Source organism: Solea senegalensis, linkage group LG10 (genome assembly GCF_019176455.1).
Source record: "Solea senegalensis isolate Sse05_10M linkage group LG10, IFAPA_SoseM_1, whole genome shotgun sequence".
NCBI lineage: Eukaryota > Metazoa > Chordata > Actinopteri > Pleuronectiformes > Soleidae > Solea > Solea senegalensis.
Genome location: NC_058030.1, coordinates 13,829,998 through 13,856,148, shown reverse-complemented (window position 1 = coordinate 13,856,148; position 26,151 = coordinate 13,829,998). Strand labels below are relative to the sequence as shown.

At 41.4% G+C, this 26,151-nt stretch overlaps 1 protein-coding gene across 3 annotated transcripts; it reads right to left on the bottom strand.

Annotated features, from left to right (window-relative positions):
• Positions 1–728: 728 nt before the first annotated feature.
• Positions 729–21,218, bottom strand: dennd4a (DENN/MADD domain containing 4A). 3 transcript variants are annotated; one of them, XM_044036214.1, is made up of 31 exons: positions 21,017–21,218; positions 16,596–16,927; positions 15,642–15,888; positions 15,476–15,545; positions 15,190–15,359; positions 14,014–14,252; positions 13,814–13,880; positions 13,597–13,655; positions 13,364–13,508; positions 12,954–13,129; positions 12,540–12,640; positions 11,525–11,743; positions 11,002–11,147; positions 10,669–10,689; positions 9,100–9,233; positions 8,763–8,895; positions 8,433–8,639; positions 8,216–8,344; positions 7,962–8,106; positions 6,672–6,794; positions 5,861–5,980; positions 5,412–5,486; positions 4,505–5,289; positions 4,182–4,392; positions 3,644–3,735; positions 3,378–3,553; positions 2,753–3,143; positions 2,318–2,435; positions 1,891–2,053; positions 1,740–1,804; positions 729–1,465 (listed from the first exon to the last, which is right to left on the bottom strand). In XM_044036214.1, exons 2-31 carry the CDS (start codon positions 16,904–16,906, stop codon positions 1,329–1,331), a joined length of 5,175 nt encoding a protein of 1,724 aa, XP_043892149.1. In that variant the 5' UTR covers positions 16,907–16,927; positions 21,017–21,218; the 3' UTR covers positions 729–1,328. The 3 variants fall into 3 exon arrangements, with proteins under 3 accessions (XP_043892149.1, XP_043892150.1, XP_043892151.1); XM_044036215.1 differs by having other exon boundaries at positions 5,867–5,980; XM_044036216.1 differs by lacking the exon at positions 10,669–10,689.
• Between the last annotated feature and the right edge of the window lie 4,933 nt (positions 21,219–26,151).

The window sequence follows — 26,151 nt, the reverse complement described above, 5'->3', positions numbered from 1 at the left end:
TGTACAATTGTGTGAGACTGTCGTTTATTCCCAGCACACAGCTGCCTTTCATCCAGCATCGCATTGGTGAGTAAGTAATGGTGAAGTTCAGTTACAGGCTGTGCAGCCACATTACACTGCGGATAATACTGAGGCAGTTGGTCATTTAGAGTGAAAGACAATATATCGACACAGTGAATAAACACACTCATTGACAAACATTACTTTGAATTCGGGTAGATTCGACCTGTGAACTTAGACACTTGAACACCTTTTAATGAGTGCAAAAAGTCCTGCACTGTCATCTGTTAAAAACAGTCAGTTTCTTCATCAGTGGTTCAAATGACTTAAAACAGTATACGATTGTCATTGTACAGTACTACAGAGAGTGAGGACCAAAAAGGAAAATACACAAAATCCAACAATCAAATACACTGTACAGTTTCATAGATATGTTACCGTGTGAATACATGAATTACTTTATCAAAAAGCTGCGTTGATTATTTTTTTAAGCGTTTACTTCTCTAATAGTTTGATTGTACTGTTTCAAGAAAGTTCATCTTTGATGGTCCCATACAACACATACATTATTCATTCTAAAAAAAGGTATTGTGTAGAAAAGTGTTAATAAATCATATCTTCATACTCCCCTTTTTGGGGTTTCTTTTTGAGCACTGTACAAAAAAGATACATAAATAAATTTGTGCATATACCGTACAATAATTGAGAACTCCCTTTTTGGTAAAAAAAGACAATATTTTTGATGTTAACGTCTACTTTAGTGTGTTCAGGCATATGGAAACGGGTTTACAGAGTACAAATGAGGACGAATTTGTCACTGACAGTCGGCTGCCGGGCCATAATGAACGTGTCTTGTCAAAGTGCTTTGTAAAAACATGAATGTCTAAAAGCGGGTACGAACTGTACTCAACAACAGTCTTAACAAGGTCACCAGGACCAACAAGGAATAGACAACGTGATCATACACTCACTTTTACATATTTACTCACAGCTTGAACAGAAGCAGTCGTAAAATAGAGGACTGTATAATTACTATACAAATATTTGACTATAGTTGTGCTGAAAATACAGTGGAATTTTATAAAATATGTACAAATGCAAGTCCTGTACTTCCATGCGTCCCAGCTATAACGGGCTACAAGGATACTGTGGCAGTTGCTTTCCATTAATCGTACATTTCCTGTTGTGCTTTGAAGAGCTCAGTGCCTCAGTCAGGTGAGTTGGTCCTGAGTCTAAAGAGCAGTTCAAATAAAATCAAACAAACTACACAAAAGAAAAAACAGCAGCACTGACCAAAACATACTTGTACAAAGGGAAAGAGTAGTGGTTCACAGACTGGGCTCTTTAAAAGTCTTCCTGCACTCCATGACCCCCGGTCCAGGAGGCCGGTCACAGTTGTGTGTCAGCTTGACCAAGTTTGGTGTGAGGCGATCATAAGCCAGTTTGTACTCCCGGTCAAAGGCATCTGCGAAGAAACAATGATTTCTATAAGATTATGTATAGTAATTTAACGTATTAACAGGCTAACTTTTTCTTCTAACTGCCACTAAACAAAGTAGATGCAGCCGATGGGAGTGTTTTTCAAAGTTTGACCTGCTGGTGGTGCTCAAGGAAAAGTCATGGGATCACCAAAGTCTTGAGGATTCATTCTCAGGGCAACATTGATTTATTTACCAGGTTTTATTTAGAGTTATTTAAACCAGGGCCACAGGGGTGGAGCATCCATACAACAGACTTACTTATATTAATGTTGTTTTTCCCCAGTGCCACCAGTGCAAGGAACAACAAATCTCTATAAAGGCTCCTTTTGGAGAAGAAAGAAAAAGTGGAGATTAGTCTTTCTCTTCATCTTCACGACATGACTTTACGCTGACATGTTTATTTCCTCACCTCTGTCTCTTGAAGCCCAGCTCTGGCCCCAGCAGCTGAATAATTTGGCTCATGGGCTGATAGACATCACTCTTCTTAATACTCCTCACAAAACCTTGCAGGAGCTCCACAGTGAAGAGCTGGCCTTCTTCACACAGCCCGGAGCGAATTAGGGAGTTGGCGCCTACGCAGAGAGATAAAAAGTCACCCTCATCAAACGCTTGTTCATCTCCTTCACTCAGAAAAAAAACTGTAGCACTGGTACAGTGACCATGACTAATAGGAGGCTTGAACTGAATTATGCATGATTTCCTACTTCCTTCACACGCATTACTTAACCTGCATCTAAATGTCTGACCTTGATGAAACGCTACCACTGCTTTTGAGAAATTCCACCTTTTGAAAACATAACACGCACACCTCAGTCTTTTGATGTGAAATGACTTACAGTGTGTGTTCCACAGGACATAGCACGGCTGAACTTTATCTTGGTGCAACTTCAGGTTGTCCCACATAATCCTCACAAGCACCTGCTTGCTGTCCTCGGATGAAACGCTCTGAGGAGTCTAAAGGAGGTAAAAATGTGTGGAAGATTAATCCCCTCAGTTTCTCACAGCCTTAGTGGAGAGAACTGTAATGCATGCTGTCCCATCTTTACAAATACTTGCTCTTCATTTGCTAAAAAAAACAAACAAAAACATATACATATACAAATATTTGCATATATAATTATCTATGATTTGTGCTGCCTTACGTTTTTGAAACAATTATCAACCACTTGAGGCCACTGATGTCAGAGATGTGCACGTCCTCCACGAAAGAGTTTTAACTCAAAGTGTTAAGTGACTTCAATCTGGAGACAAAGATATGTTGAAATATTTACCTGGTCTCCACGGCAACAGTGCTGGGAGGACAGGATAAGAGCCGGTAGATTACTCGGCAGCTCCAGCCTGCGGAAGTACCACACAAGGTTCCAGAAAACGATGGGGTGCTGGTCGACCACGCTCGGCGTGGAGATGGCCTGGTCGCCCTCGTTCACCAGCAGGCTCTCGAGCTCCTTCCACAGGACCAGTGGGCTCAGGTACGGCACCGTCACCGGAGTAGAGGTGGAGGCGGGCACTGAGGCTGGTCCTGCTGTGCCAACTCCCCCACTGTTCTCCTGCAGGGGAACTGCAGATGACCGAGCTGCACAATCTGTTGCAGACATTTCGGCCTTGGGGTTGAGTGAGACAGACGTGTCCTCCTCTGTAACAGGATTACTTTCCTTAGAGGACCTGTGAGGAGACACATAATGGATCTCTTTAAAGAGGCCACAGGGACAAAGCATACTGAGTGTGGAGACACAGTCCAGACAATCTAGTTTGAGAGAGTTTGGCCTGCAGCCAGGATTGTAAGGCCCTAAAGACACGATGACTCATATCATAATTGAATTCAGTGTGAAATTATGGAAAGAGATGATTCATAGAATGTGTACATACACAGTTGGTGCATGTAAAAGGAGAACCTACCTGCTCTGTGGTCTCAGGTCTTTGATTTCCACGTTGAGGAAAGGCAGGAAGGCTGTGCCGCAGAAGGGACAAGTGCTGTTGAGGTTTGAGTCGTCGGCCGTCCAGCCGGCCATGATCTCCTCATCATACACCAGACAGTCACACGTCTTACAGAGCGAACAACTGGAAATCTGCACCTACGATGAGGAGGAAATCAAATTTAATTGCAGAAGTCGATCACGGCAGTTGGCGTCTGAAAATGAGTCTGCGATATGTGACTAACATACCTCTATGGCGTAGCTGGGAGTGGGTTGGAAGCGGCTGGTTTCGAGGGAAGAATCTGGAGTGTGAAGAGATTTAGAGGGAAGTGCCAAACCACCTGGAAATAATGGAGGATTTAATAATTAGACACAAAACTAAAAGTGCAAGAATTAAACAAAGTAGCACAGCATTGATGTTTGATGTTGTAGTGAATTGTTAAAATTTGCACATGAGCAGTTTAGCAAAGGGCTGTGGCCGAGCACAGAAAAGCCCACACAATAAAGCAGCCCTCATGCCCGATGGCCTAGTTTCCATCATAACACCCAACTCTCTCCATTGTTGAGCCCTACTCTTATTCTAAATTTAGATTAGAAGTGCTTTTCTAGGAGCAGCAGTTAAAATAGCGATTTCACAAGGGAACACGGACAGTTTTTTTGTTTTGTTTTTTACATTATATATGCTTTATCAGAGACTGCAAACTACTTTAAATACATTTTTCGTGGTTTGTGTTCAAAAACTAAAACCAAAAACAGCAGCACTGAAAGTTAAAGATGTAGAACAAACCAGAGAAGGAGTTGTGTCTGAACACTCTGTCGGGGGTGCTGGGACTGCCCGCGCATGCTTGGCCCACAACAGGAGTTCTCCTGAGTCGGGTCATGCTGCCATGCTGGGGGGAGGTGAAGCCGTCTGGGTCCAGATCATTATCAAGCAGCCAGGAGCAGTCTGCCTCTGCTGAAGTCAGTGAAGACACACTTACACCATCACAGTTTGCATCCTGCAGGGGAGAAGAAAGAGAAATTAGTGTCACATTACAAGAGCTTATCGGGGATGGAATTTCATATCATCAACAGATATATGCCAGGAATATAAGAAATGGTGCCACTAACCTGAGTTAATGATGTCTGTGAGGACAGGCGAGAGTAAAGGCGGCTGGCCTTCTCGGCCACACCCTTCCCTGCTGATATAACACTGCTCTTGAAGATGTCCAGAGTCGGCGTGAAGAGAGAGTCCATGGAAAACGATGAGGTGGACGTCGTGGGCGAGGCGGGCAACGCTAACGAGGAAGGCCTCTCTCTGTCTTTGTAACCGACGCCCAGAGGAAGAGACGGCGATGGCTGCAGCTTCTCCTTGGATTTGACGGGCAGTGGAAGGTGTGAGTTGGCGCGCAGTAGAGAGGAAGCTCTCGGTGACGAGTGAGGAGACGAGGAGGATCGAAACAAGGGGCTTGAGTGATTCTGCAAGTCCATACTGGGTGTGCGGCTGCTTAGAGGGCTGTTGCAGTTGTTGTCCTGGTCAAACTCTTGCACCGTATCGGCTGCTATCAGTGACAGGGGGTCAGACCCTGTCTCGATACCTGTCCTTCTTACACTCCCAGCATTAAAGCTGACACTCCTCTCCATGGAGACACCTGGCCTCGCCACAGCACCGCTGCAGCTCACACTCCTCTCCGCCAGAGGTTTCTGTTTATCAGTCTCTGTCTCCTCTTCCTCAACACCATGCAGTCTGTCAGCACCGAGGTGAAGCTGCTTCACTGAGCTTACGTGAGGCACAGCGAACCGCAGTGTTTCCAGTGCACCAGACAAGTCAAGTGATTTTGGTCTCTCTGCCTTTGGGAGGGCTCCACACACAACGGTGTCACCTGATGTACTGTGCACCAGCCTGCTGCCGTTGCCTGCGAAGACAACGAGTGAAGACATGTCGAGTCATTGATCTCTGACACAGTAAGACCGAAAACCTGGGGAACTGTTTAAGAGCCATCACTGCTTCATGCAGACCTTTCTGAATATACCTCACCTGTGCTGCCTTCTGTTGATTTATAACTTTTCATAGAAGGAGGCGTGCTGCTGGTTGGGACCTCGATCTCAGGTACTAGAGATTCAAACAACATGATTTGTTAAAGAGATAACATGGAATATAGAAAATCTCCACTCAGTTACATTTATTAATATTGATCCCTACAAATCGAGGAGTACACATGAAGAAAACTGGCAGGTGTGCATTTCCTTATGGGTCAGGTGTTTATCATCATTGTATTTTATGCTCAAGAAGTCACAAACTTTTAATTGGTTAATTGTTAATATACTTTCAGCAGCTGGTTAGGTAGAGAAGACATTACTCCCACACTGCGACATGAACGCTCGACTTTTATAGGGAGAGTTCATTATGTTCACAGTCAGCAGTGGTTCACTTCTGCAGAAACGGTCATTAAGTGTCAGAGATTAAAGATAACATCTAATCCTTACACTCACTGGACTGCCTGGCTCCTTTGTCTTCTACCAGTGGTGTGCTGCTGTCGCTGTGTCTGACACACAGCCTCTCCTCCTCTTTGGACAGTGAATCGTAGCCCTGGTCTGACTGTCCACCTGGAAAAAGAGAACAAGCATTCGTTTCTGTTCCCACTACTTCTTTTTTTTCTTTCAAAGAGCCAAGGTAATTAAAAAGAAACTCCATGGATCCTTCATACAACAGAGTGTGGTGGTATTCCTTACAGCTCACAGCACACAACAGTCCCAGAATATAAAGGCAGGTTTAGCAACACAGTGAAAGAGACTTTGAATCATCCTGCATCATCCATTTACAAGGACAGACTGCAAGAACAAATATATAAACCAAGCTCCAGATCCATGATAATGTTAGTACCAGAACCTCAGCCTGCTCATACTAACCACCACCACTGCTGTCCTATTGTATATCAATTGTAATGTGAGGGGCAAAACAAACTCAGTCTACTTTGCTCTTCCTCTCTTGAGTTCATGTAAAATAATAATTAAAAAAACATTATATGATAAAACATTTTATTTTCTTCAATCACTTTTAAATGCAGTTGGACAAGTGTCTTTTTTAAAATTCAGTTTACATTGACTAATCTTTGTTTTACAGCTGGGCTAACATATAACATACAACATAATAACATTTTTGGTGACATGATTTTAAAGACATTTCTTGGTAGTGTTTGAGTGTAATGAGTGATGATGGAGAGAGAGCAGAAGGTGTGTGTGTGTGTGGGGGGGTGTATGGTGACATTTAAACAGAAGCAGAGCTGTGGCTTCCTACCTGTGCTAAATCCATCGTCACTGGAGTCCATTTTAGTGAAGTCGGTGTCGATGGATGTTCGCTCAGCAGAGTCATTAGCACTGTCCAAACTCTCGTGACTGACAGTGTCAAGATCGCTGCCGTCTGGGGGGAGATAACAGAAAAGAGGCTGAAACGAATGACTAAAAAAAGGAGTAGCAGCAACAGAATTAGTAGACTACTGCTCAGCTGAAATCACACCACTTTATCAGGTGAACAGTTTATGAGACCACATAAAGCGGCTGCCATCATGACTGAACATTACTCAACATAAAAGGATGAGATGAGAGCAAATAAAATCATGGTTTTAACTCAGAGGAGCGTGTTGACTGAATCACATTCAATTTTAATTTCACGAAATCACCAAAAACAGAATTGTGTTCAAAATGATCACATTTCCATTTTGGCAATGTTTCTATAAAGTCCTATTTGTGAATGAAATTTGATAAAACACACGCACGTTTGCGCTTCCTTCATAGTGAGGACTCTTATAGATGAACCTAAAGGTGTGAGGACCAGGCAAAATGTCCTCACTCTGTATGGTTTTGCAAGTTTTGGTCCTCACAAAGTCCCAAATGCAAGAACACACACACACACACACACACACACACACACACACACTATATGGTCTGAAAAGCCTGATGTTCCCTCATATCATTATGGTAATGAGTCTCTAGGATGTTGTGGGAATTATGGGCTGACATCAAGAGCAACCTGTGCGCAGTGACTGCTGGGGAGGGAAACCTCCGTGCACGGTTTAATTACTGTCATTAAAAGAAAGTGGTCTGGGAACAATTTGTGCTGGAGGAAGCCTGAATCAAGATAAACCTTGTTATGAGACCAGAAAACACACCTTGAAGAAACGACTCTTTCCACAGGATGACATTCAATTACATCTTATTCATGAAGCACGACAGGAAGAAGACTCACTTACTGAAATAGTAACTGTGACTTGCTGCAATCCAAACAACATCTTGGGCTTAAAGTAATCACTACTGGCATATGTGTTCATATTTGTAATGTGGTATTGTGTGTACCCAATACTGTTATATTGTGGACGATAATGATCCTTTACATTTCTAATTTTAAATTTCTGATATTAACAAAATCTGGTTTTCCCTTGAAGCAATAGCTTAACACTGTAGGAAAGCTTTGAGGCCTTACTTTGCTAAAACATGATTATTATCTTGAAATATGTTTTGTACAAGATATTTATAATAAAATGAGAAATATTAGCATATTTTATGATAAATAACAGTACCATGGACTTACCTGAAAGCTGAGGATCTCTGTGAGGAGTCTGTTGTTTTCTCGCTGCTTGCTTGAACTGGAGAACACCGAGGACCACGTTCCTCAGCTTTCTCCACAGAAAGTAGCCTCCTCTGGTGGTGGACGGCCAAGTGCTCTCCAACACAGCCTGGAGAAGGAACATGGTCTTAAATGTTAACGTTTAAAACAAAATGTTCCACTTGGAAATTCTTTATTGGTAACTATTTGTTGGTGCAGTTTTTATTAGGATCACATACCTTGTTGTAGTAGCCATACGTGATGGCATTAGGTTGAACTCCAGCCTTTTTCATCTCAAACAACACCCTCACAGCAAGGACAGGCTGGCTGTACTGGCCACACAACTGCAACAACACTCGGTAACACACCTTGGACAGAAAAAACACAATAAAACCAATTAATATCATAGCTACATTATAAATATAATATAGAGTTTTCTTTTATTCAATTTCCTACCTCATCAGGAGCCTGCAGCTTCTTGTCCTGCATCTTCCTCAACACGTCGTAAGCTGTACGCAGAGCTCGCACCTTAGAGGGAGAGTTCCCGACAAATCCTGGCAGGCAGATGAACCACAGGCCATAGCAATGGCGTAGAAGACATTTGGACCACATCTGAGGCATAGATGAGTAGGTTTTGGCCATCCTTTGAGCCAACTTGATCTCCTGAAAAACAATGTTTGATCTTCTTTAGAAGCCGATGGCTTTTCTTTTGGTTTGTCTAGTGCACGAATAATGCGTAATTATTGGTGCATTTTCAAGACAATCACACTTCTCATGCAGCTCTACCTGCTTAGAGCGTCTGAAGATGGCTGTGGGGCTGGCTGGGCTGCTGTGGCGTGAAGTCATGCTGGCTGATGAAGGATTTTGTCCCTCCAGTGGCTCCAGCAGCTCAGCATTAAGTACAGGGAAGCTAGAGTAGCTGCGGGAAGACATTATATATTCTCTCAAACTGTGTACGATGATGTAAACTGAGACAGACACAAAATCCAACATCAATAAAGGCAAATGTCATGCACAGCAGCTTTAGCAATTTATGCATGGTCTCTCCACCGGGAGTGAAAGAGAAGTAATCAGCTTGTTTTGCATCTATTGTGTGTGCAGGGATTGATCTGCATTGTGTTACCTATAGCACAGAGGATGCTCTTCTCCCTGTGGAAGTGGAGGCAGCTCTGGGGGGTTGATATAGACCGTGTGCTCACTGCGGTGCGATTCATCCAGTTCGATCAGCCTGGTATCCTCCTGTCGCTCGCTGTCCGTCTGGTTTGCAAGAGAAACACACGTTGCGTCATTGCTTCGCCTCTTTCCTCCCATCTTGGCTCTTAATATGTTGTAAATCCACAAGGTAATGCTGCATGGAGGCTCATGGGCATTTGATACCATATGAGCTCTCAGATCAGATCAGGTATGAGGATCAGTGAGGAAAAACAGATGTCAGTAATGAGTCCATCTACATCTAGGTACATGGTCTGTGTCCCCAGTCTATTCAGCTATTGTCGAGTCCATGAATCTTCCAAGACCAATTTAATCCTGGCAGCAGTGACCCGGACAAAATGCCAATGGTGCTGTATTGTACATTAAACCACTTCACTGCTCTGGCAGCAACATTTGATACTAAGCTGCCACATTTCATTCAATTAAAAGGTGACCAATGGATGTTTAATGGAGACTAGTGTCTCCATAAAGCTTGTGTGTTTGTTTTAAGGAGAAAAATCACCACTGAGTAGCTTTTTTTATTATTATTATTATTATTATAAACCCTGCAATGCTGATGTGCAGTCAGTCGGCTTATCTGATTCCATTACTAGCTTATCACAAAAACATTAATATTATGGCAGCAGATGAATGGCTCACCGGTGGTTCTGTGCTACAGTTTTTGTTCCACTCGGTGGAGTGGATGATTCAGTCAAGCGACTGTCACTGACCTGTTTGCCCTTACTTCGACTGCACTCAGTGCTTTCTCCACTCATTGCCCTTCCTCTTGCAGACAAAAGGTCTTTCTCAATCATGCACTTGTTGTCAACCTCAGCAGCGGTGACGCTGAATGAATCAATCCTTCCACTTCTCAATAATAACCGCAGAGGCCATTCATACAGGCGCTCAAAGTGTCCGTGCAGGATGTCAGTGTGACTTCCGATTGCACAAGTTTGCAAGCACATAGGGTTTTTCAGAGAGGAGGAGGATGTTTTGTCTTTTTTGTGTATTACAAAACATGTGTGGGGCGGATGTGTTCATCAAAGCTGTCAAATCCCCCGATGATAAACCAGTTTTGACAAATAGGTCCTGTTTCATTCTTGCACATATTATTTCTCAGAGGATACTGAAGTCGGGACAGAATAAAGATACGTTTGTCTCTGTCTCTGCATCACCTATAATATAATAATGTGCATAACCTGCCAGTGCAGTTCTTCCTAAAAGCAGCTGGTTCAATAATATATAATAATCTTGCTGACACACACACAGACGTCTAATGCACATCCTGTCATTTTAAGACCTCCCTACACTTTTACCTTCACTCTCTTAACCTCACTTTGATTTATTCATAATCACCATACACAAAAGTGTACGAGCTGAGTCATGCTCGGCAGATAAGACTAATACACCCAGTGCTGCTGCTGCTGCTACTGAAAAAAGGGAAACACATAAAAAAACAAGTACTCAGCTTTAAACAATGGCACAAGCTCTAAGGGCTTACCTTTCCTCCAGTGGTGAATAGCTACCAGGCAAGATGATAAGCAAAGGAGCAGAGAGAGAAGACAAAAGGCAGAAAATTAGATGAAGAAAAAGGTAGAAAAACATCAGGGGTTGAAGAGAAGAGGGGGAAATAAACATCTTCAAATGAATTGAACCTCAATGTCACATCTTAGCGATAGCAGGTGATTAATATTTCTCTGCAAATGTGTTGAGGTCAGTCTGATACTGTTTGCCTGCTGGGGACCTTGTTCTTATGCAACACGCACCTGCAGTTTTTCAAATTAATTGTCTCTGGCACAGAAAATCCATGGTAAAGATTAGCTGCGAGCCTCACCTTATCAACACACTCGTCAAAGAAAGCCAGGCTGGCATCTTTATCACTGACAAAGGAGCACTCCTCTATGAATCGGCTGAACATTTGTGTCTTGGTCATGAGGGAGTAAAACCTCTGTTGGGAGCGGTCTCTGCTCTTCAGGAAGCCTAATAAACAAAAAAAATATATATTGCATGAAATTATAACGCAATGTTGGACAATCATTTCTTATGCTGTTACAGAGAATCTTAATTTTACAGGGTCAAGACACGGATTACACAGGAAATTAATCCTGAGCCGTGAAACAAGTTTCTCTCTGGTTTCATAACAGCGCACAGATGTGTGAGGACACTGTGCTATTAATCACGGCTGTTTGTCTAACTTTTCATACCCACCCATTCTCAGCCGAGGCTTAAAGCTAAATCACCAGAGTTACTATGGCCGTGACACAGGCCAAACGCAACCCCCTGACCCACTACAACAGTAAATCACATGAAAGCAAGGCAGCAACAGCTTGTTGAGCATGTTACAGACTGAGGAGTACCTTGGAGGTCAAAGAGGGAGCTGGCATCTGTGGTCTTCTCAGACGGCGCTTGGGTGATGGGCAGCAGGTACGAGCGGTAGCCTCGAAGGATGGCTGCCATGAACCTCAGGAATGCCTCCTGGATTTCCAGCTCCAGCGTGTGGAGGCTTTTCCCCCCGTTGAGCTCACTGTCAGTCACCATTTGCTCCATCTGCACATCTTCACGGTTCACCTGACCACCTGAGAGGTCACAACAGCAGGGTATGTAGAAACAGGACATAAACAATAACACGACGAAGCACTCATTTTCCTGACAATGTTGAAGGTGTTGCAAATAGAAATAATTAAGTTTAAAACTGAAATGCATAACTTTTAAACAAAAGCACCATTGTCAAACCATTGTCAAATGAGTTCACACAATGCTAATCGACTCCTATCAGCTCCACACACAAGCCGACATTTGACTGAAAGCTCAAAAAAGTGCCCACAAAAAGTTTCAGAAGTAATTTTTTCTGCTCAAAAAACAGTTCTTCAACAGTCTGACAGGATAAATGCTTCTTGCCCCTGTCTGCTCCTGTGCTGCTAGTGTATACACATAATGCTCCCTCAGTAAAATAGTCTGATAGTTTTGCTTGACGGAGTACGGAGCATACAAATAATGTTATATTATTTCTGTTAATGAAGACCAAATCGAGGCAGAATGAAAACAAAAAACAAACAAAAAAATCAAATGTTACGCACTGTAGCTTTAATGGAGGCGATTTAGGAAATGTCACATGATATTTATTGAATTAGCCTGTGGTAGACAAGGTAGATTGAGCAGCATTGGGTAAAGCACTGAGATTAAATTACAGTATATCCTCAGTATCCCCTGGGACGCTCTAAACGTTGTGGTTGTTTTTTATAAAAATGTAAGCATGATGCATTTTCCTGTATATCAGCGACACATGCTGACTCAACAGGCTTGAGAAGCCAACTTCTCAAATATTCATGAGACCATGCACATGTAAACTGAAAGCATCAGACAAAGACTCACCTTCAGCGAGCTGCTGGTAGAGCTTATTCAGTGTATTCAGAAGACATTTGCAAGCTCGTCTGGGCAGGATTTTCCATGTCAACGCCTTCTTGTCTTCTTTTCTGAAAGCACGCCATATGGTTTTCGTTACATGGGAGGACAGTCAAGAAACATCGCAGAAAAGAAATAAGGAGGGATATGAATGTACTGACATCGGCAATGAAATGTAATCTTACAGCAATTATGATTACATTAGCTTTTGAATTGATGTGGTAGACGAGTGGAGCCGAACGCTCTTTTGTTATTACACTAGTGATCCTCTCACTGGTGGACAATAAAATAAAAACCATAAAACATGGGAGGTGTTTTGTTTTGGTGTCTTAAAAGTCGAAGGGGGCCATTCATCACAGAGATCAGTGGTCAGAGGTCACATACTGGGAGATTGTGTTTGTGTCCAGATCCACGCAGCTAATGTCAGCCGGGGGCAGGTAAAGGTCAAAGTATCTGGAGTCCAGACCCACGATGAAAGGACACGGTGCACTGAGCACATCAGCCAAGGCGAGTGGGCACAGAGGAATGTAGGGGCATGGCCAGTGGAAAGGAAAGATCATCTGTAAAAAAAGGACATTGCAATTATATAATGCAAAGATAGACAAAAAAAACAACAGGGAGTGAGTCATCAAAAGCGTTGTAAGTGTTCTCTATGTGAGGGCCTTCTCTGGATGTGATGATGGGTGATTCATTGATACCACAGCCCTGTCTCTTACCTCATTCACCATTGTACCTATAATCACATTAAAGTCTAACTTCAGCACTTGGAAAAGTAGAAAGGAATTAACACCTACAGACACAAGCGCCTCTGTAACACTGGTGAGTACAGCTGGACGCAGGGAATGAACCAGGATCTTGTGCTCAGTGACAGCCAGCACCAGCAGAGTGGCTGCATTCTTTGGGCCCAGATTCAGAAGTAATGTGGAGAGGCTTCCACCACTAGTGCACACAAAAATGAAAGAAGAGGGTTTGGATCAAGAAGGCAACAAATCGAGTTTTCCTTTACATTTTACTGATGTTTCCTCACCTCAGGGGCAGTGGGGAAGATACAGGTTGACTCAGCATCAGGCTATCATGTGGAGACAGCTGTGAAAGATCCACAGAAGGTTAGACTATCAGTGTGTGGGGGATGTACTGTGTATGTGATTTAGTGTGTTTACAGATGATCACCGTAAACAAAATAAATCAGGAACATGGCGCTGAACCTATTACTTCAATCATCAAATTGTACATTTTGAGCTCACCTGCACTAGGATGCGCGGTCTCTGAATGGAAGGGAATGGCACATTTTGCATGAAGTGAGAGATGTGTCTGAAAAATAAAAAACATAAAATGTATTAAAAATGTCGTTCAGTCCGCTTTGTAAGAATTACCCATCTTTCATGAACAGGTTCCCTTTAGGCTAGATTTAAGCACAACTAGTGAAACTGTAACATTTGCTCACTTTTCAATAGGTAGAGCATGTGGTCCAGATATGGAGTATCGGTAGAGGAACGTAAGAAAGCTCTTGAACGACTGGAAGAAGGGCCAGTGGGAGAGCAGACAAATGCTCTTGTTGCTGTAAACACTTCTGGTCCTGTCAGGTCTGAGGTCAGTGCTTGGCAGGCCGAGCTGTGAGCGCTGACGCTCGGACAGGTTCTCTTCTGAGTGAGGCTCGTAGAACTGGATGGCTGCTCCGTACACCTGCACATACATACACACATTATAAATACTGTATATATACAAGACATATGCCCAAATATGCACAAAAAGAAAAAAGGACTTGATTAAAAACTAAAGGAAAAGAATCTTTCAAAGAACTTTTTCAGGAAATATATATTGGCTTCTCTGCTGAAGCGTTTTCATCATCAAACATCTGCAAAATCATTCTTAATCCTTTGAAGTTCTTCCCCCCATATCATTTAAAAAAGCATAGCAGGCATAAAGTACCTTCAAACTACAGGTTGCAGAAAAGAAGGAGTGAGCACTGAGGCATTTAAAACTCATGCACCAGCCCAATCGGTGCACACGACGTGCATTATTCAAAAGATGAGCTGCAAAAATGTTTTATGCTGCACTGCTTTAGAAGACTACCATACCGTCTTTAGCTATTCCAGACACAGCCTTTAGATCATTTTTAATTTAATCGAGTAAAAGTAGATTGAGACTGACTGGTGTTAAACATTCCTGTAGTTCATCAGCAAATGGATCAGTAAGGGAAACTAAAGCACAGAGGGAGGCAATACGCGAGAATTTCTGTTTTATGGAGCAAAAACTGATGCTGATATCTGAGAAACTGGCAAATTACTGGAAATTGCAGCGGTTTTAACTGAATTTGTTCTATTATCTCCTTGTTTGTATATTTGACTGAGCTGTCTTTGTGAGGTCTCTCAAAAATATTTCAACCTCAAGTGACTTTCTGGTTAAATAATGGTTGAATAAAATAAGACAAAACAAAACATAATAAAGCAATTAAGCGAGAATGTATGTTTTAAGTGGCAACAAACAGACACCATCCTTTGAGAAATTAGATAATGCAAACTGAACAAGACTATACACACGTGAATGGTGGATTTTTGTGTCATAATCATGAGAAAGGAACATGATTATCCATAACACTTAATGTAAGTAGGTTTTTTACCTTTTCTCCGGAGCCGCCTGTTAGCACAAATGTGGAAAAAACAGGCAGGGAGTGTTTGGTGTGTGCTGGCCAGCATTCAATTGTAGCCCCCATGGGCAGACAGAACATTGGCACTGACTCAGGCAGTGGGAAGGACTCATAGTCTTCTTCAGGGTAACGACACAGCAGACCTAAACATACACACACAGTAAAACATGTCAACGTGCTGATACAAAAGGCAAGTGGGTGTAAAATGTACGTGGATGTGCAATTCATGCATTCATACACAGATTTGACATTAGTTTACCTGCTTTGTATGCAATAGTGTTTGCTTTAGCCAGTGATTTCTTATAACAAAGATAGACAGAGGATCCCCACTGGAATATGAAAAACAGAGGCCATCACAGATCAATAAAGAGGTCATTGTTTGCAAACACACTTGTGAGATATAATTGTGTTCAAAGCTGTCTCACCATGCTGCTGTTGAGGTTTTTGTCCACCTTGCAGAAGGTGTGAGGGGGTATCTCCCCTTTGCCGGGGATGATGATGCAGACATCGGTGACGGCGAGAGAAGTATGAGGCTGGTTCTTTGGCGCACGGCGGTAAGTGATGTAGATGCGCTGGGAGGACGAGCTGCTAATGTTGGCAGGGCGACCTGAGGGCGTGGTCTGGACGATGTGACATCCAGGCTTCAGTTTCTCTTTCCACTCGTACAGGACCCTGAAACACGAGGTAGTGTTTATTTAGCAATATTGTGCACAACTTTTAAATATGGATAAGTATCAGTTACATTCAAACTACTGTCAAATTAGTTCACACAGTGCTGATTAAGCCTATCAGCACCACATACTGTAATTCTCTCTGTGTTGCTCAGTAACACACACGTTTAACAGTTGTGTCGCCTGCAGACAGGAAGTGATTTGCTTCATGTCACGACAGAGAGAGAGCCACCAGCAACACTGCATCAGTAAAGTGAGGTGGCTGCAAACAGGCTGGAGTTTCACAGCAGGAATTTTACTGCTCAAATAACATGGAACGTTCAGCAGTTTGACATGATAAATGCTTCTTGTCTCCACCCGTCCCTGTGCTGCCAGTGTATATACAAACGCTCCCTCAGTCAGGTCTGGTAGTTATGCTTAACAGAGCCTCTTTTCAGATCATGGACACAGCAAACAAATCATGTTGCATCCTTTTTTCCCCCAAAGACCAAACAGAGGAAGAAATTACATAAAAAAAAAAGTTACACACTGCAGCTTTAACAGATATTGATTAATAAACTCTTGAAAATATGTCTCTGATAATGTATTCGTTGCAGTAATATTAGACCAAAGGATGCGTTTAAGAGCAGATTAGAGTGACTCAAAGCAGATACGCGATTAGTGGTTACTGTGCGAGTAAAGGGTCATAGTCTGTGGATTACTGCTTACCCAAGATCTGTCAGTGGAGGCTTATCTCTACCTCGCTTGAAGCACAAGAATATCTGTGGGCCCCGGAGGCTGGCTCCATTGAGCTCTGCAGAGAGGCCGGAGGGGGTGTTTTCAATACGGACGAAACCTGGTGGTACCTCCTCACCCAGGGAGCGGATCACCACAGCTACATCAGTGATGGGGGCATTGGGCTTCACAGACTTGGGACCGGCATCGTCAAGGTGGAGCTCCTCCTCAAGAGGTTTGCAGGAGTCAGTGAGGCCGGCAACCACAAAGTAGTCAGCAACACGAGGCCCTTTATCCTCCATCATTTCCCATTCCCACCCTGTGGGCTGGAAACAAGAGTGAGAGGGAGAAAGAGCATTTTAAACATATTTCAATACACATTATTGCAATTACATATGACACAGTGTAGCTTAGCTATCACAAAAGGACCCAGGGGAACTGCCTGAGCATAATGTATTACTGTAATTGTCTTGCTGCTATAATTAACGTGGAAACAGAAATTCCATACAGCATGTAAAATATGGACCTGACCGATATTACTATAACATATTCTATACTGGAGAAATAACACAATATAATGAGCACATCTGGAGACATTTAGCTGTCTGCAAAAGCACAATAGCACACGAATATATGAGGGAACTTAAAGACCAATGGCCTTGTTACATTAAGTCAAGTAAAACACATGCATCTGTGGAAAAAAAGACAAATACCAGACCTACAATTGAGCAATGGTGGAGTTTGTACTGTATATGCTGTGCAAAACAATGTTGTGCAAAAGAACAGAACAGACGAAGCGCCTGTGATTCAGCTTTATCACACAAAGCACTGGTGCCCTGGAAGCCCTTTCAGCACCGGGCTTGAGTTATAGAGTTTGCTTATCTCTCTCTCTAGTTCGTCCACACTCACTGGCAAACTGATAAACAGCCACCTATTCTTTCCATTGGCATTTGAGGGAGTTAAACATCGTGTCATCACCACAAACCCTGGCACACACGAGAGTGTGACCATAACTTACGGTTTCAATCAAGCTAATGGATCTGTGTGCTGTCGTCATCCGGGTTTGTACACTGTGACAGAAAGCTCAGCGCTGCTTACACTAACTAACTGACCACTAACATGAGAACTTTTGGGAAAAAATAGCCAAAGAGAATCAATAGTCATGGAAATACTGTTGTATTTCCATTGCCATACTGAATGTGCTGAGTCAGAGACAGAACAGCATCAGAGTCTTTAAAACCTGTCCACTCATTCCTGGTAAGCTGATAACACTTTGGATGCAGGTTATTTGTACACAGCTGTTACTTTATACTCATAGATATGCATCTCTTGCTCTAAAAGGTGTTATGAGCTATTCAAATGATTTCTGGAAAAACAAAAAATGTCTAAATTAAACTTTTTGCTTGACATTTACTCATCTCTTGTCCACGATAGTCTAGGAAGTGCTTGTTGTTTTCTATCACTTTGACAGATGGTATTTTTAACCAAGCAGCATTTACTTTTTCAACATTGAGTTGTCTTTCAAAGAACATGAGATGCTATTTTGAATAGACATGACTCTGTGTCCCAGCAGAACTTGGGGTCATCGTGACTCACCTTAACTGAGGCACTGCAAAAGTTTATTTGTCTTTTAAAAATGACATTGTTACATTGTTCCGGGATGAACAACAAAATAATGTTTAATTATGCTTTCATTTCATGTGACGCAACACTGCAGAAAAGCCCCTGCTCTCAGTAGGTATTGTATGAGTGCTGCTAAATATACAGCTGTTAGCATAGCAGATGTGTCATACAGTACTTAGAAGGTTCGGGATTAAATATAGACATAATCTCCAGTTCCAACCACCAAGGCATTCACTGTGTCTATTGCTCCCTCCCCCTCAGCAGGAAGCAAAGACCTAAAAATCATACTGAACCCTCACCATAGCAACAACATCACTGAACAGTTGTCACTGTGGTGCTGGAATCAGCCAGGAACTATTTTCGGGATCAGAAAATAAAAATACAAGAAAAATTGACTGAAGTTCTGTTTAAATATTATGTAATGTATATCAGGATATATTTCACTGACATCTGAAATTACATGGAATAAAAAAATAATAATAAAAGTTTATGTTGTATCAATTTGGAAGCTGTTATCTTATTTAGGACATTTTCTGGCATATACACTAACCTTATCAGGACCAGTAGACCCTGTGGGGACCAAAATCTGGTCCTAAAGAGGCAGAACCTAATTTCTGAGAAAGTGGTTAAGTTTAGGCCTACGATTTGAACAGTTTGAAGGTTTGAATTATGTCACTGCTGTGTCCTAAGAAGACTAGCTGTGCAAACCTATGTGTGTGTGTGTGCACATGCTTTAAGCTGCACTAGTGTAAAGAGGTCACTGGCCTCCTGTCACGTGTTGTGTGCTTTGTTTTGTTTCAACACTGCCTCACTTTAATTGATCCATTTACAAAACCCCCATTAAATAAACTCGACCCGATTAGTTCATTTTCCACACAAGATTCTAACAATCTCTGTGGTATCACTCTCACTGTAGGTTACTCCATGTTCTTTCAAGCCTCAAAGTAAATGACTCACTACCTCCCCAGAAACTGCAATCTTTTCATTCACCACACTTTTCTTCATGAGAGCAGACAAATAAGGACACGGCGGATTTCCTCTTTTACCATCTGACAAACCAACTTCCCTATGCACATCCACTAGTGGTTTTATGAGTCACCTCAAACTGACAGCTTTACAGCAATTTGTTTACCACTTATGCCACAATGTGCTCACCTTGATTTCTCCCACAAAAAGTCAAATTTTTTCTCACACTGTGTGATACTCTAGAGGTTTTTAGTAATTACTTCAAATTTAATAATGTCTGGTGCATTATTTTAAACACCCCTCAGCCTTATGGACAATACAGGGCAGTGTGGCTCATGGTTCAGATGAAATATGTTCAGATTCTAAAAATAATAATGAAAAGAAAAAAAACTTGAGCAGTTGTATTGTGATTAAAAACCATGTTGTTTAAAACCATGATATTGTTGGTCCGTGTCATTTGATATCTGAGGCAAGAAACATTTTTCCACAGAACAGCAGAACTGTCACATTTAAACCCTGAAAATGTACTTTTGCTGTCGTGCATCTGAGTTTTTAAAACTTTTGCTTTGAGCATGATGGTTTGTGAAAAACAGGAATGGGAATCGGTCAGAATCGTTCAGTATCTGTCCGATGCGGTCTCAAAATCACTGGATCAGATATCGGACAAATAAAAATGTAAAATCCGATAGAATCCAATATCCTTTATATCGCATGCATCACTAAGCACAGACTGTACACATGTAAATTAAAATCAAAAGCATTTTAGTTGAGTCATGTTTGGGCTGTTTATTTTCTTCTTTTTGGGAGAACAACATTTGTTACACAGTTGGAGGATTGTGTCTTTGAAATGACTCGGCACAAATGTGTTGTTAACAGCTTCACGGTTCATAAATGCTCTAAAATGACTTTATCGGACTAATTTAGAACTATAAGTAGATTTGGGGATTTTGGATCAGCAGATACTCCAGTTTGTGATCTCGGTATTGGACACAAAAATCGTCCCGTCCCATCCCTAATGAAACACAGATGCAGCGGCTGCTGGACAGGGGGGACACAGGCTGTGCACGGATTATAGAGGGTTGAGTCAACAGCAGGGGGGAGGATGGAACCACCACAACATTTCACTCAGCATCTGTTCCCTCATAGCCATGTTTTATTAGACAACCCTCACCCTCACCAGTCATCTGCATTCCTTACATTTGACAGGGGAGGATCTCCTTTGATGAGGAAAACACACACACACACACACACCCAAGATAAACACAGCAGAAAGATGAGGAGCACAATTGAGTCTATAATCTGAGTCTTTGATGCTGGACATAAATAAAAACACCATGCACGATGACACTGTAACTGCAATGACAAATATTAGAATAACAATAAAGCACAAAAAACAACAACAACATAAACTGACCGTATCGACCACAATAATACAGACAGGGTTTCTCTATAAGGCCACAGCAGAGGAGGAGGCCATCTTATGGAGCGTCTATCCTCAGGATGCAACGGAATAATATTGTGACCAATGAACGCTCCTTCGTAAATGCAGCGAATCTCTCACATTTCACAGGAAACGATGCAAATAAAAGGGGAACAAAATCGTACATGTTCTATATAGAATAACATGTATAATCCATTCATTTAAGCTGCTCAATCAACGATAAAATAAGAATAATACTACCACAGATTTAGGTATCACCGGCTGGCAGCCATCGTCTCTAATAACACCACCGTTTATATAGAACATGTATGAAAAGCATGTTCATAACACAGACTGCATGTGTGACAGTTATATTTCATTCTAATTTGTATAAACATCTACTCACTTCTCAGATTGACGACGACTCAAAGATGAATCTGACCAACGCGACGTTCCGGCGAGATAAAAATCCAGACTTCCGTTGATTCTAAATATTATCGCTGGCTTTATTGCTTCTTGCGTTCTCTCATACAAAATGGTAAATTACAATATTTCACAGAGGTATGAAGACATCGCAGCAGCGGCGCCGTGTTTAGTCTCGAGCTGCGCCGTATTATCCAGACCTGCGCGCGTCACGTGACTGATTACAAACGTCACTGACGTCACTGATGACCGTGCTGGCAGCCGTGACAGAGGAAAAACGCCTGCTGCTGCTGCTGCTGTGTGAGTGAAGCAACGTCTACTGTGAAATCAGAAGACGTGAATGCTGGGAAATGTTTTATTCATGTTCACATATTGAGAATGTTTCATAATCATCATGTGCACTTATTACTCTGCAACCTCTAGTATCAGAAGAGACATTTCTGACCTATCTGACCCATAAAATTAAGATAACATCATGGATAAAGTTTTATAGATAAATATGATAACAAAAGTTTGTTGCTTGTGAAATTTAAGAGCTAGAAAAAAAGACGGCTGGATGTTATGTAGCTCATGCTTGAGCAGTAGTATGTGGAACCAAATGTGTCATTCTTCATGTGTGCATGACTTCATTAAATGTTGGGAATGCCTATCTGTAATGTTTCAAACACAGGTCTGTTGAGTTTGGGGAGGTTCTTAAATGTCGCATTTGACGACGACATAGGATGTGACGCACATTTTTAGTTGACAAAATATTAAAACACCTACTTATTTCTCGCCTTGATCTCTAAATAAGAGGTGTTCACACATGTGGCTCCAGAGCTGCAGGTTGAAAACCTCCTGCTCTAACCATCATTATAGTCTTGGGCTTTTATGTGGCCCTAAGCAGAATAAACAATGTCTGTTACAATCAAACCACTGTCTGTCATATGAGTTCACACAGTGCTGATTTAACCGATGAGCTCCACATGACTGTGTTTCTCAGTGTTAACATCTGTCACCAAATGATTCACTTTGATCAGCAATTTAAAGTGATATACACATGTTGTTCACACATGCTCTTTGTGGTCACCGTGGCCATATAACCTGCTTAGTTTCCATCTCCTTTGTCATTTTTCTTTGACTATTTTACCCACATTCATGATATGGAGAATTGGATGTAATTTGAAGTTATTACAAATCTTAAGAAGTAGGATATATAACACAAAATATACATTAACAGTATATATAAGGGGAAAAAAACAATGCAACTGAAGTCCGTGCTTCACTGGACAGGCTGTGATGTTGGCAGCCACAATGTTGAACTGCTGCAGACAGCTAACTGCATAGAGTCAAAAGGCCTGTTATCTTGCCCTCTGCTGCCCTTTTGTGGTTGTTTGAAAAACACACAGTTTTCTTGAAACATAAGAATATTTAAGCACCATGAGAATCCAAACTGTCTCTATGTGTGTGACCCTGCGATGGACTGGCGAACTGTCCAGGGTGCACCCCGCCTATATCGCCCTATGTCAGCTGAGATTGGCACAGCACCCCCCACGACCCTCCAGTGGAGGATAAAGTGGTAGATAATGGATGGAGAATCCAAACACTTTTGGATGTTTTGCTGTATCGTTAATGTTGTAATTAGGTCTATATCTTCCCAATGGGTATATGAGTCAATTTCTTTACTAAAGCAAACACATTTGCACAAGAAAGAACAATGCTATCCAAAAACATGGCCTCTTTGGAAGAGTTACACAATAATAATACATCTACAAAATATGATTATACCTTTGAATTGAACTACTTCATTAGGTGCACCTGTACTCTTAACATAAATAATCAGCCTAAAAAAGGCACATACTGTAGACAAGTCAACCCATCAAAGTTCTATCTGAGCATTAGAATGGGGAGGAAAGATGAACATGGGTTGTTGGTGTCAGGCATCTTCACAAACTCACCAACCATCTCTAGGGTTTAAACAGAATGGCCAGGAAAAAGAGAAAATATCCAGTGAGCAGTTCCCTGGTGCAGAAATGTGTTGTTAATGCCAGGGGTCAAAGGAGAATGTCTAGACTGGTTCAAAATGATGGAAAGGTGAAGGTGACTCAAATAACCACTTGTTAAAACCAAGGTATGCAGAAGACCATCGCTGAATACACTACATGTGCAACTGTGAGGTGCCACTTCTGTTCTGCCTCATTATTAGGTCTCCTCATGTGTCTCTAATAATACTTACTTATAACATATTATTACTTAATTTGCCAATTTGTATACAAAGTACCACAGTTTGTCTCTTTGTCCCCATATTCAAAATTAAATAAGTGTACTACAAAGTGTGGCATATTTTAAAAGCATGAGTGATTCCTCACGTTTCCATAAACAGTTACTTCATCTGTGAAAAAGTAGGTTCCACTAAGTGTGGTTGCTGAATTCAGAGACCAACGTTCTATTAAAACGTCATGTAAAAAGCAATCATTTAACATCAACATGATTTAACATTCAAGTGTACAAATGTATCCACAGGAGTATGTACATGTGGAACGTGGAACCTCATCTCTGGTTTCATTCACTCATCAGCTGTTCCACGCGGTCTGCCCCCTGCTGGAAGAAATAGGAACAGCAGTGTTTACGCCTGAATTCATGGTCATTTAAAACGGTTGCAGATCATTTTATAAACATTTGTGTTGGATTTGAGACGCTGTGGAACTTGGTTATATTCTATTCCTATTGTTTTAAAGGGTGTGTATGTGCTTGTATTTATAAAGTATGTTATATTTTCTCAATTTACCTGATATTCATCTCTATTTCCTATTTTAATTACTTTCTGCTGTATCACAAACATGTCCCAAAATATGTCAATGTGTCTTAATATAATTATAATACAGTCACTGTGAAGAGTGCACTATGAATAACCTGTGACTACATTCATGAGAGGACAGAAGGATGACACCAGCTGTACTGAAAATGAGATTACTGTTAATGACAATGTAACCAAGTAATTCTCAATTATTATGCTCTTAGTAATATTGCAAAAGTGTAAATGCTGCTTAATGTCTGCTCTCATTGTGTGATATGCTTTTGCATGCTCTTACGACAGTGTTATTTGTATCGTTGTCCCAGTGCTTTTATTTAGTTTGAGTGCTTAAAATTGTTATTATTTTAGCAGTATTACCATGGCTGTTATCATAACCTTGCTTTTCAGTGAGACCATTGTAAGCCATGGATTGCAGATGAAAAATAGCCTTTAGACTACTTTTGATATTTACAGAAAATGAATTAATATGCATTGTCCATGTCAAGCAAACAAACAAACAAATAGCTGGTATGCACAACTTCTATCCAACACTTCTAACCTCCTACAGACCAGACAGACCAGACAGAATACTAATGAAAAAGGGTATTTCATGTAAAACATATGCATATTGAGTATTTACTCCTTCATATACCAATCTAATTTAGTCAAAGCTTCTGTCCTGGTGGTAAGTTCTGTACAAGCTACGAACAGACCAATGTCAGACAGAAAGGTCTTCCTGCAGCTCGGTCACATCCTATAAAAGAGGCTAACTGACAATGCAATGTTTTAATGATCATCCTTTACTGATCAACATAAAAAACAATACATTGTGTCGATTCTTATTCTCCATGGTGTACACCTATATGAACCCACAGCAGCTGTTTATATGTTTTCATATAACTTCTAGTAAAGGTTAAATTCAAGCAGAAGGCTTCATTTCCATCTTTTCATCAATACTATTCTTAATGGCACAATTTGACATTATGCAGCATGTTATAGGTTTATATGGTCAACTGTTAAACTACTCATACTCATTCATGGTCACATACTACTGTGCATTTTAATATAAGACACGTTGAAATATTTTGAGTCATATTTCAAATCTTATAAAAATCAGATCTGCATATGTGCAGAAGCAGGGATGTTGCCTGTGAATATTCTCATTATCGAGGTCATAGTTCACCATACTGTAGCTGTAGCTTGTTGAATATTGTCTCAACAGGCCACTGACATTGTTTATACAACTGAAGATGAGAATTAAAGACAGCAACAAAACAGAGATTTCATTAAATTAGACTGCGAGCTGGACAGAGTGAAAGGTGAAAATACGTCATCAAATATGTGAAAATCCAATGCTTCACATTCTTCCCAGCATGACATTTGATGGAAAAGAGTAACGACAGCACTACTTCTCCAAAAGTCACTGAAGTAGCAGTAGTTGGGCTTGTAGAGTCATCAAGTCGTCTTTAAAGAAGCCTCATGGGTGACAGGTGAAACATCTTCAGGAACTCTGCTCTAGTTGCCACTGATTCAATGACTTTTGGAGAAGTACTGCTCTTAGTTACTCTTTCCCATCAAATGTTATGCTTGGAAAAATGAGAAACATCTGATTTGAACACATTTGACCACTTTTCACTTTTTAGTGGAATTTCTGTTTTGTAGCCGTCTTAAATTCTCATCTTGCGCTGAATGAATAATTTCAGTGGCCTATTGAGAGCATATTCAACAAGCTACACCTACGGTGAAAATCTCTTAAGAGCCTGCCTCGCTGCAGCGTGACCTCGTCTCTTTTTTAATGCTTCTCTCTCTCTCTTTCCAACTCTCTCTGAAGTACTTGCATTTATTCAGTCCATTAACTCCTTGACTTACTGGCGGCACTTCCCTTTTAGTGAGGCATCACTCTTGGCTTGTTGGCAGTCAGCTGGGCAGCATGTCTATCATCTGTGGAACAACCACAGCTCCTCCACTGTAGTGGTTCTCAGAGTAGCTTCTTCCAGCGCCAGTAATATGATCTTTTTCAGCACTGATTCCACTTTGTCTCTTGATAAAATCAAACATCCTATAGTTAGTTATACATAGACTTATTACACTGAACGCACATTGAGTTGACTGTTGATGTTGCATGTTCTCATTGTTTCTGTATTTGTGGTTGAAGTTGTCAGATACTTGAATGAGTATAGTTCAATGTCAGACTGCATTACATTTGAAACCATGCACAAATGCCGCAGACAAAACATCCATCCTTTCATCTTCTACCACTTTATCCTTCACATGCTATGTCAATCTCAGCTGACATAGGGCGATAGGCGGGGTACATTTCTCCTGTCCATCACAGGGGCGCATGG